This window comes from Manis pentadactyla, chromosome 16, assembly GCF_030020395.1.
Source record: "Manis pentadactyla isolate mManPen7 chromosome 16, mManPen7.hap1, whole genome shotgun sequence".
NCBI lineage: Eukaryota > Metazoa > Chordata > Mammalia > Pholidota > Manidae > Manis > Manis pentadactyla.
In genome coordinates this window covers 33,269,410-33,282,065 of record NC_080034.1, presented here as the reverse complement: position 1 = coordinate 33,282,065, position 12,656 = coordinate 33,269,410, and the positions used below count along the sequence as shown (strand labels likewise).

General features: G+C 36.9%; 1 protein-coding gene across 2 annotated transcripts in view; it reads right to left on the bottom strand.

The window, feature by feature from the left end:
* Positions 1 to 12,656, bottom strand: part of KIF6 (kinesin family member 6) — a 349,101-nt gene that overhangs the window by 264,073 nt on the left and 72,372 nt on the right. For both annotated transcript variants that reach the window (XM_036907154.2, XM_036907155.2), the window contains exons 4-5: positions 7,880 to 8,027; positions 3,084 to 3,193 (exon numbers count right to left, since the gene is read on the bottom strand). In XM_036907154.2, coding sequence (XP_036763049.2) covers positions 3,084 to 3,193; positions 7,880 to 8,027 — 258 coding nt within the window. The remainder of the gene's footprint in view (positions 1 to 3,083; positions 3,194 to 7,879; positions 8,028 to 12,656) is intronic.

The following is a 12,656-nucleotide window of genomic DNA, read 5'->3' as shown; positions in this document are numbered from 1 at the left end:
TATGTGTATCGCCATCGCCCTCGAATGGATGACTGCAAGAGACAACCAAGGCCACCTACATTTTGCCTACTATTTTTGGATGGTATTCACAGTGTTTAGGCCATTCCAGCTCATAACAATGAAACCAGTCAACCAGATAGGATTTCAGAGCTAGAGCTTATCCGAGCTCAAGAGTGTGTGAAACCAGATTGACAGCGCATACTCTTAAACCAATCCAGGAACAGCAGAAGTCACATTCCATTATAAAGAATTGCTTTACAATCTTAGTAAAAGGCAAATACTCTAAAATCCCCCAAATTAGAAGACTTAGTACCAGTCAAATTCCATTATCCCCACACCAAAAGAATGTGCAAAATATGCAATTCTTGAGTTGTTTTAGAATTTTATAGTATTGAATATATTTGAAGTAAATAGGCTACAATCCTGGGATATGGGAATCTTCTTTCATAATGAGAATCTTCTCATTTTTATTTTAATGAGATTTGTTGTCATGAAATTATAGTCCAAAATGTAAGATAAGAACATCTTTCAGACCATTTGTGTGTGTGTGTGTGTGTGGTAGTTCACTGAAAACATGTGTTGTGTAACTGAGGTCACTTTTGACTTGAATCAGTGAACTGATTATCCAATAAGAAAGTAAAACTACTAAAGAATGAGCAGTAGTTTAAGACAGAAAGCTAGCAACATCTATAGAGACAATCTGACCAACACTGAGAACCATCATTAAATGCCAGGCATACTGGGAACTGCAGACACATAAAGTGACTTAAGGCATCGTTCTTGCTCTCAAGAGGTGCAGGCTTTTTTCTAGGAAGACAATTACAAATATCTAAATCACTTCTTTTTCTTTTGTGAAGGGAAGAAAGGTCACCAAGTAAGTCCTATCCTGTGAGGTCACCAATCTTTGAACTCTGGACATTGGAGGTTGGAAGACTGTTAAATATTATATAATCTAATTCTCACATATCACAGACAAAGAGAACTCAGAAAAGTCAAAGAGTTTATCTAAGATTGTAGTATTGGGACTAGAAACCACATTTCTGGTGCTTGTTACTTTATATTACACCACCTCTATTAGAGTTTAATGGACTTCTCTCATTCCTACTTCTTTTTCTAGTTAGGCTGCCGCTTATTATGTCAGTTGGATTCAGAGTCAAAGAGCTCACGCTATTTTCTCTTTATACTCTCATTTTCAAAAAGTCCATATCATAGTTCCCTTTTAACACGTAAGTTTTAAAAATATTAAGGATTCATTTTGGCCTAGGTGGTAGAGAGATTACTAACTTAAGTAAGGCATGCTTCCTATTTCTGAGGAATTTATTATAAATGTAAACATCTAGTCCAGTATCCTCAGACACCAAAGTCATATGTGTGAAGCTCATCACTATCACCCAATCAAGTTTTCTAATTGAAATCTCCTTCTTAGGTCAATGACTCATTAATTCTCCAGGCCCCATGGTAAGATCTTGAAGCTACTTTTGCTACTCTGGCATGAAAGTGAGAGTATCTGGTTTTTAATCCTTGCTCTACCATTAATAGACTAGTTTTGAAATCCTAGGCGAGTCATACATCTTTGGGCTTACTCTCCTCAAGCAGTAAAATGAGGATAGAACACCAATCCACCGTGGTTTACCTTCTTTTCAATCAAATCCAAGGCACTAAGCATAATCAATTTCTTTTATTTTTATTTATTAAATTGTTTTCTGTATATCTCTTGGACTTATCTTGCCTCCTCTGCCATGTTCATCACAGCCAAGTTCTTAATTTCTGGATTATTGCTAAGCAGGCTTCAAGTTCTCTGGTGTAGATGTGACTTGTTAAAAGCAATTTTAAGCAAGATTTAGCCTAGAAGTATATGGGTTAGACTATATTTCTAATTAGAAAACTAATTAAGAAGCCTATTCGAATAAAGATCAATTTCACACCAAAAGCCTGTCCTTCAAATCTCTCAAAAGTTGGCATTAGTTGGCCTTTCTGCTTTTACTTCACATGACTCCTCAACACATGACCTTTCTGACCACACCTTCATATTTTTAATGTTGTTCCTATCCTTCCTATAAGGAAGGTTTTCCTTTTTGTTACCTTGATTCCAATAGTTTATTTAAGACCAATTTCCTCCATGGACTCAGTAATCTTTCTTTTCTCTTAATTCTTACACAAATATTTAGAGTACCAACAATAATCCCCTGTCCTAACTTCTCTTAATATTGTTAGCATAACAGAGATGATATATGAAAACTTTCGATCAACATTAGTGGAAGAACACATATAAAGGTGATGTAAAGAGTATAATTTATTTTCTTTCTTATTCTTATTTCCTTTGCAAAGTAAAATAAACCTAGTTGTTGATCTTTGGGGCAGAGAATTAATATATACTTTTAAATGTTTTAGAACACTTAATAAGAATCTTAAAAGACATTTTTTTGGCTCTACCAACTTCTGATATATGAAGCTGTGTGAACAAAAGTAAATGAATTGGTTACCAATTAAAATGCAATTTAGGCAGATATTCCAACAAGTAGTGAGTCATGTTACATAAATGTTGGCAGGGGACCTTTCTCCATTAGCAGGCAAGCTCTGAAGACTCTAAACATGTTTCAGTCATGAAGCAATTGGTGTCAATCTGACCAAATGACTGTCAAAGTTAGTCTTAAAAATAGCAGAGAAACATTTAGGGAACACTTAGAGTTTTATTTTCTCTCTTACTTGCACCCTAATTGAATACCTTCTTCACAGAAAGGCCACAGTTAGAGAAGTAAAAGGGTTTCACGTGGCAGGAATAGAGTACCACTGTCATATCCCCTCGGTTTTTTTAGCATGCACTGTCTGAGAACATTCACTGTATTCCCTTGTACCAACTCCAAAACAGATTTTCCCAAGAAATGGGTTTCAAACAATTTTAGTTCCCATCACTTCTGTCTATTTGTCACATCTGAAAAAATATCCATTATATTACAAAAAGATTCTGTTATCCAGTATTTGTTAATTACAATTGAGACCAGAAACACAAAGTTTCAAAGAAAACAATTGAAGGGAACATCTGAAAGTAATTTCACCCCATTCTTTGTTGCTCTGCTACTCACGGCAAATCTTCCAAACCGGAGGCTTCATGTCTTGGATCCAAAAGATCATAACCACATTCATTGTAGATTTCCAAATAGGAAATGTGCGTTGTATATATCTTGCTGCTGTCCTGATTGGAAAAGGGAAAGACATTATTTTATGGCTATAAATAACAATTCGGCTTAGAGGAAGATGAACACATTTATCACTATAGTTTCTTCACAGTTTCTCTCCGTTACTCTCTCACTTTGTATGGTTTACATTTTCAGTTCGTGACACTTTCAAGTTGCCAGTTACCATATGCATGAAACTTTTTTTTTAATGGCCAACACCCATGATTACAAGCAACTTCAGTCTGTTGCTTTTTATTGGTTCCACGTTGTACATAAAAAGTCAATAGACACTTAAAATGAGCCAACTTGGTTGCAGAACTATATAACACACCATTTTTTACTTTCCAGATTAAAAAAACCCCAAAAACCAAGATTACTGTACAAAAATAAACTTGCATTCTGTAAATAGTCTATTTGTAAAAGGACAGAATTGTCACTTTGGTTTAAAAACTTCAGTAGCAAAAGAGTTTCCATCTTTAATCATAATTCTTTTTTTAACTTTTCTAATACTCAAATTATCTCATGACATAAATAGATAACTGATAATAAGCTGATAATTGAAAGTGAATTCCAGGGGACAAAAGCAGTTTAGATCAATCAGGCAACAATAAGAGTGGACATTAACAGTTCACTGCTATACCTAACTTGGTGGGTTAATTTTCCTGGTCCAAGTGGCACATCAAGGATATTTTACTATTGGTTTGAGAGACATATGTTCTGTGGGTCATTGCTGAAATGCAATGACATAGGCATCCATGTATAAAAGCCAAAGTAATCTCAGGTCTGCCAACAGACAAAAAAGACCCACTACTGAGACAAAATAAAACAGGGAATTTTCTCAGGTCTCAAGAAAATTCCAAGCTCAATTTTTAAGACAAAATATCAAACAATAGCATCTTCTTATTGCTTTTCCCAAAATACAAATGCTTCCATTTCTGCAAATATTCTATTCCTGCTTCTCATAAAAGGAGAACATACATTATGTCTTGTGGCAAGAAGTTTGGCAGATTGTCAGACACAGAGAGGTTTTCTTAGGATGACCTTCTTGACTAATTCTCACACATATCCAAAAGAACCAATTGACAGGTGTCATTGGGAGAGAGGACCAAGTCACAGAGATAGGGGAGAAAACCTGCAATTACCCTGCAAATCCAAAGCTGAAATTCTAGGCCTTCTAGATATGAGCCCCTACCATGTCAGGCCTCAGTTTCCACATCCATTAAAGTGAGAAAGTTGGATAATGAACCCCTACGTGTTCTTCAGATTAAAATTAGTATGACTCTCCAGTCTTAAAACGGCTTAAACTCTCCAAGTAAAGATACTATTATATCATAAAAACAAAATAATAACGTGACAAATTAAGGCAACTCTCAGCCAGCACATGACTATAGTGAAACATTCAAGCTACAGCTGAAATTCCATGTTCTGGTGTTCTGGGAAGGTGACAGCAGGAACTGAATCTCTACTAAGCAAATTTCTCCCAACCAAATACTGGAAATCTTGCTGGTGAGGATGACTCTGCTGCTTATCCTGACAAACAGTCTATCAATTAATTATATTAGTATCACAGTTTACTAAAGGCATCATTTCAACACAATTCTTGCGTTATATCTTGGCTAAGTGCAGGTATCAAAGACTACAAATACTACAAAGACTCTGTGTGGCTTTTAGTCTAATTCAGTGTTTCCTCAAAAATTCCATGAAATACTCATGGGAAAAAGTGTTCCATGATTAACATATATGCAGTCTCTCTTGGAAGATTCTCACAGCATGTTAAAGGCCATGGAGATCATTCAGCCACTTCCAGAGATCCTGTTTAAAATATATTTCTAAAATTTATCTGAATATACCTGATATCCCATAGATTATGGCTTGAGATTTTTAGCATACAGTTCTGAGCTCATTGTAGCATCATAAAAAAATGGATTTGAATACTAGATCTGCCATTTATAACTGAGTGATCCTACACCATTATCCTCAGTTGTTCAATTAAGCAATTGGGGATAATAACCTTTATCTTGCAGAACTACTGTGGCAGGAAAAAAAAGGTTCTGTATTTAAAATCCTACCAAAACTGTGGACCCATAACAGACACCAACAAATCGATGTTGCTGCTGCTGTTATTATTATTGCTGTTCTTGTGTTTTACTTCAATTTCTAAAAGCCTCCAAGTACAGAATTCAGTTATGTGAATATAAAAGGAAAGGAGAAGAAAGGCAGAGAGAACGGCCAACTTCTGTGTTCATCTCCAGTAAAGAAACTCTCTTCTTCCAGAAATTAGAAGAAGTCATAAAACTCAGGAAAATAGCAAGTCCACTGCCCTGAGATGATAGGGATAATGCCTTTGGCTCCTCCAGCTTCTGCAATTTCTGGGCTTTCATTGGAATACACACTTAAAATTCACTGAGCAATGTGGTAAGCTACCTTTCCTTATTACTCCTTTTTCAGTGTTTAGGATTGCCAGACTGTAATGGAACACACATGTTTCCTGCACACAGTCTTTTCTCTTGCCCCAAAACAAGTTTGAACCTCACAATACTCAAAAATAATGAGCAGTGATTTCTAAAATAAATGGAATCAATTTTCTTCTTTTAAGATCATTGCAAATGTGCTCCTATCACACTCACAGGCATTTTAGGACCCAGTATGCACTAGCTCTTAGTTTATCTTGAAATAAATACTTTGCATAAGTCAAATGTTTCCTTTAAGGATTCTAGAGAGCTCCATGTGGCCCTATGAAGCAATCAACTCAGAGCATGAGTACCTGTCTGCATTTTTCAACTATACAATGTGGACAAACTTTACGATGAACTTCAAGTGGCACTGTCTTGTTTTGCAGCAGTGCAGTTTGATTATAATGCATGTGCTGTGCTCCATTGTAGAAATCTGTCCATTTACAAAGGGTTGTTCTGGCTATAAATTGCTCCAGTGGGCTTTCTCCAAGTCTAGGAAGTTATTTAGGATCATTCAGAGTGAAATGGACTTTAGAGTAATGTCAATGGCAGACATAAAACAATGCACCCAACAGACGGTATGTACTGGAGACAGACTTTCGGAACTGTATTTTGGTAACCACAGACAAAATTTTAAAAGGAACAAATATATTTTCTATTAGGAAAGAATTTGTTTATTTTGTTTAACTTAAAAGGGAGAATTTGCTTCATTTGTTCTGAGTTTCAAAGGGTTCTTGGAAATTGGTCAGGAATCATTTGGCCACATGCATATAGATAGAAAGGTAGATAGATAGGTACACGTAGATAGATATTAATGGCTGCAGTAATAATATCATGTACTGAATATAATATAGTGTACTGACTAAGAACTGGTCAATATCTTTAAACACAGCCTGTTAAGCCCTCAGCAACTCCACAAGCCTGAACCATAAGTAACCACTCCAACTCTGCATGCTCTATGCAGTACACTTTCTCTGAACCAGGTTAGCCTGTACAGATTCCAGAGATCTTTCCAAGATAACATGCTTCCACATTAGGCCACAGCAATAAAAACTATCAGAAATCATATTCCTAGTTTGTGAACTCTGGGAAGAAAACAAAACAGCTAATGTCAGAAATAAACAAGTAAATGAAAAGAAGGGATTTGGATACAACATATGCACTATACTCAACCCTTCCTCTTCCAAATTTTCTGGCCTGCATAGTTGGCATGTTTGAGCTTGTGAGAGATGAGCTGAACTAATGGGTAATTGCTACTTTATGGATGGAAATTAGAATTATGCAGATCTCAGCGATTTCTTCTCATCTTTGTAACTCAAAATGCAAACAGCATACAGTCAAGAAATTTTGGAATGACTGCTTTGCTGACCTACTTAGGCCATTTGTTACACAGAATGAAGAGAACCAAAGAATTGTTGGAACTGGTAAGGTCGTTGGAGATCCTCTAGGATAATTCAATCCCTGCTTTCCCAGAGGGGAGAACTGAGACCCAGAGAAGTTAAGTAATTCAATGTAGAGACTTTGTTTAAATACAACTAACAAAATAAAGCCAGCCTAAAGTATAGAGGTAGTGTATGTAGTGATGAAAAGCACTGACCTGGGATGCACTTCCAGGTCAGTTACTCATAAGCACCTAGAGGAAGATTTGAACTTGAGACTCAATTTTCCCAAGTATAAAATGGGGACAAGGATGCCTACCTTGTTAGTTGTATTATATGTTGTATTAAATACCGATAAAGCAACAGGCACTTGGAGACATGCAATAAATGAGGCATATAATATAGATAGGGTATCCCTTTTTATTAACAACATCAATTATAATAGGATTTTTACTCTGGTAAACTCCTCTGGGCATCTATTTTAAGTATGAAAAAGGTACAATCACATTATCCTACTCAGTGCTTTACCAGCTAAAATAAAGGTTTGTCTTGGCAAAAGGACATTCTTCAATTTCTTAATGAGGAATATAAGATGTTAGTTGGTGAAATGTGTTATCTGTTCTTTTAACCTCCATGGGTATATGAGAAGGAACTCCCTTTGAGCCTTTGCTGAAATAGCATCCCTTTAATGAGAAGCCCCTTAATTCCTACACCTTCACCAAAATCCCAAATTTCCCTTAATGTAAAGACCAGAGTTATTACACAGTATTTCCTCATTTAAATATAACATAATAAAATATTACAATAAATTTTTCACCCACAGTAAATTTCTGCTGAATATATCAAATATAAAATAAACTTAGTTTCATACCTTTTGTAATTGCTCAAAAATATACGACAGGGTCCTTGGGATAATGCCTCTGTCACTGTAGCGCTCTGCCCCACCTGTGATGGTGAATGTCTTACCGCTGCCTGTTTGCCCATACGCAAAGACGGTACCATTATAACCTGCCAAGACACTACACAAGGAAATAGCACACTTTTAAAAATCAAAATAGCTAATTGCACATGTATTAAATGACTTGCATTCCAAACTTATTCAACACTGTTGGAAAGGCATTTATAGAAATGCCTATAGAAATATTCATATATGTATCTAGTTGGATTTGCTTTATTCTGGAGTGTCAGCACATTCATCCTTTTCTCTAAGAAAGGAACTGTAACTCAGATGGAGTCCAGTCATCTTAAATATTTGTTTTTGTTTAATATGAATGAAATTTTTATTTAGAATAGTTTCGAATTTACAGAAAAGTTTCAAAGACAGTATAGAGTTCACATATACCCTACCCTTAGTCCCCTATTGGTGATATCTTACATTAGTATTATATTATATATCTTACATTAGTATTAGTATTATATTATCACAATGAACCAATATTGATATATCAAAACCTTTATTAAAATGTCCTTGGTTTTACACATATAATACAAAAATACAACAAATACAACTAATTCTAAAAGAATGACCAGAAAGAAGATTGAAGCAGCCAGCATACATCTGGGAAAAAGGAAGATCTCAGGGAATAGGGTAAAGTAACAAAGCTGTGATCTGGTGGGACCCAAGCCCTTCGCTCACCCCAGCCCACCAGTGGGAGGAAGAGAAACAGAGCAGGGCAGGAGAAGAAGCCCAGGACTGCTAATACTCAGCCCAGGAGATCTACTCTGGGAGCACAAACCCACATTGCATGGTGCTGTGGAGATTAGAGGGGTTGGAAAACAAACACAGGCGGAATACTTGAAGAGACTGAGATTCTAGCTGCTAGTGGAGAACAGGTTCCCACACTGGCTGCTCTGGGACAAAAGAAAGGCAGGTGCTTTGAAAGACTTCCTAACAGTCAGAGGGCTGCTAAAGGGGCAAGGATTACACAGAGTTTGCTACTCAGGAGAAGGAACGAGTGGACAAAATCATCCTGGAACACTCAGCCCAGCATGTTGGGAACTTTCAGGAGCTTCAGGTGCTCCATCCCCACTGGCAGGCAATGCAGCTCCGAGGACCCCCATTGCAATAAGCAATCTGCCGCTCCTGCCGCCCGGCCATTGTACCAGGCTAGTCAGAAGGAAGCCCTGCCTACAGCACCTATAGGGGCTTAATGCAGAGGCTCCTCCCTGTATACTCACTGGCCCAGATTGCAGAGGCAGGCACTGCCACTGGGAAGCAGGAAAGAGCTCTCTCCTGCTGGCAGACACCAGTGAGGCTCACCTGTGATGCCCACCGTCGTTCCAGACCAGCAGGAAGGCAGCTCTGCCTATGGAAGCTACAGAGGCATATCCAAGAGGCTGCTCCCTGCACACTCATCTAACTGGCCCTGGCAGTGGAGGCAGGCACTGCAGCCGGGAAGCAGGAAAGAGCTCTCTTCTCCCGGTAGGCACCAGTACCACACACCTGCAACCCCTGCCATTACCCCTGGGCATCTCTGAAGAGTATAGGTTCTGGGCACTAAAGGGCACTGCCTACACAAAGCATGTATTCTACATTATCCAATAGGATTATGAAAAGGCAGAAGAACCTTGTTCAATCCAAAATCCCTCAAACAGCAGAAGGAGGGCTCAGTGAAACTGAAATCACCAATCTTCCTGAAAAAGATTTCAAAATAAAAATCATAAACAGGCTAATGGAGCTATAGAAAAATATTCAAGAGCTAAGAGACGAATTGAAGAGAGATACACACATTGATAAATACAGTATCTGAAAAGAAACATACAATGGAGGGATTTAAAAGTAGATTAGAAGAGGTAGAGAAGACAGTAAATGGAATAGAAATTAGAGAACAGGAATACAAAGAAGCTGAGGCATAGAGAGAAAAAAGGATCTCTAAGAATGAAAGAATATTGAGAAAACTGTGTGACCAATCCAAACGGAACAATATTCGCGTTATAGGGGTATCAGAAGAAGAAGAGAGAGAAAAAGGGATAGAAAGTGTCTTTGAAGAAATAATTGTTGAAAAATTCTCCAATCTGGGGAAGGAAATAGTCTCTGAGGCCATGGAAGCACACACAACTCCTAACACAAGGGACCCAATGAAGACAACACCAAGACAAATAATAATTGAAGTGGCAAAGATCAAGGACAAGGACAGACTATTAAAAGCAACTAGAGAGAGAAAAAAGATCACCTACAAACCATCAGGCTATCATCAGACTTCTCAGCAGAAACCTTACAGGCCAGAAAGGAGTGGCATGATATATTTAATGCAATGAAACGGAAGGGCCTAGAACCAAGAATACTCTACCCAGCAAAATTATCATTTAAATTTGAAAGAGGGATTGAACAATTTCCAGATAAGCAAAAGTTGAGGGAATTTACCTCCCACAAACCATCTCTACAGTATATTTTGAAGGGACTGCCCTAAATGGAAGTGCTCCTAAGGCTAAATAGCTGTGACCAGAGAAAATAAAACCACAGTAAAGGAAGTAGACCAATTAATTACTAACTAAATGCAAAATTAAATCAGCTACCCACAAAGTCAGTCAAGGGATACACAAAGAGTACAGAATATGACACGTAACATATAAGCAGGAGGAAGAAAAAGAAGGGAGGAAAAAAAAGAACCTTTAGATTGTGTTTATAATAGCATAATAAACAACTTAAGTTAGACTGTTAGATAGTAAAGAAGCTGCCTTTGAACCCCCGGTAACCACAAATCCAAAACCTGAAATGGCAATAAGCACATATCTATTGATAATCACCCTAAATGTAAAAAGACTGAATGTACCAATGAAAAGACACAGAGTTACAGAATGGATAAAAAAGCAAGACCCATCTATATGCTGGCTACAAGAGACTCACTTCAAACCCAAAGACATATAGACTAAAAGTGAAGGAATGGAAAAAGATATTTCATGCAAACAATAGGGAGAAAAAAGCAGGAGTTGCAATGCTTGTATCAGACAAAATAGACTTCAAAACAAAGAAAGTAACAAGAGACAAAGAAGGACATTATATAATGATAAAGAGGGTATAACCATTATACATATCTATGCACCCAACATAGGAGCACAGAAATATGCACAACAAATACTAACAGAATTAAAGGGGGAAATAGAATGCAATGCATTCATTTTAGGAGACTTCAACACACCACTCACTCCAATGGACAGATCAACCAGACAGAAAATAAGTAAGAAGACAGAAGCATTGAACAACACATTAGAACAGATGGATCTAACAGACATCTACAGAACACTCCACCCAAAAGCAAAAGGATACACCCACTTCTCAAGTGCACATGGAACATTTTCAAGAATAGATCATATACTAGGCCAAAAAAAGAGCCTCAGTAAATTCAAAAAGGTTGAAATTGTACTAACCAACTTCTCACATCACAAAGGTATGAAACTAGAAATAAACTGTACAAAGAAAACAAAAAGGCCCACAAACACATGGAGGCTTAACAACCTGCTCCTAAATAATCAATGAATCAATGACCAAATTAAAACAGAGATCAAGCAATATCTGGAGACAAATGAGAACAACAGCTCAAGGCCACAACTTCTGTGGGACACAGTGAAGGCAGTTTTAAGGGGAAAGTATATTGCAATCCAGGACTGGCTCAAGAAAGAAGAACAATCTCAAATGAACAGTCTAAATGCACAATTAATGAAACTAGAAAAAGAACAAATTAGGCCCAAAGTCAGTAGAAGGAGGGACATAATAAAGATCAGAGAAGAAATAAATAAAATTGAGAAGAATAAAACAATAGAAAGGATTAATGAAACCAAGAGCTGGTTCTCTGAGAAAATGAAATAGATAAACCCCTAGCCAGACTTATCAAGAAAAAAATGAGTCTACACACATAAACAGAATCAGAAATGAGAAAGGAAAAATCACTACAAACACCAAAGAAATACAAAGAATTATTAGAGAATACTATGAAAAATTATATGCTAACAAATTGGATAACCTAGAAGAAATGGACAACTTTCTAGAAAAATACAACCTTCCAAGGCTGACCCAGGAAGAAACAGAAAATCTGAACAGACAATTACCAGCAACGAAATTGAATCGGTAATCAAAATACTACCCAAGAACAAAACCGCCAAACCAGATGGCTTCACTGCTGAATTTTATCAGACATTTAGAGAAGGCCTAATACACATCCTCCTTAAAAGTTTTCCAAAAATGTAGAAGAGGCAAGAATACTTCCAAACTCATTCTATGAGGCCAACATCACAGTAATACCAAAACCAGGCAAAGACACCACAAAAGGAGAAAATTACAAACCAATATCACTGATGAACACAGGTGTAAAAATACTCAACAAAATATTAGCAAAGAATTCGAAAATACATCAAAAAGATCATAGATTATGATCTAGTGGAATTTATCCCAGGGATGCAAGAATGGTACAATATTTGAAAATCTATTAACATCATCCTCTACATCAACAAAAAGAAGGAAAAAAAATCACATAATCATCTCCATAGATGCTGAAAAAGCATTTGACAAAATTTAAGATCCATTCATGATTAAAAACTCTCAACAAAATGTGTATAGAGGGCAACACAATATAATAAAGGCCATATATGACAAACCCACAGCCAACATCATACTTAACAGCAAAAAGCTGAAAGCTTTTCTTTTAACATTG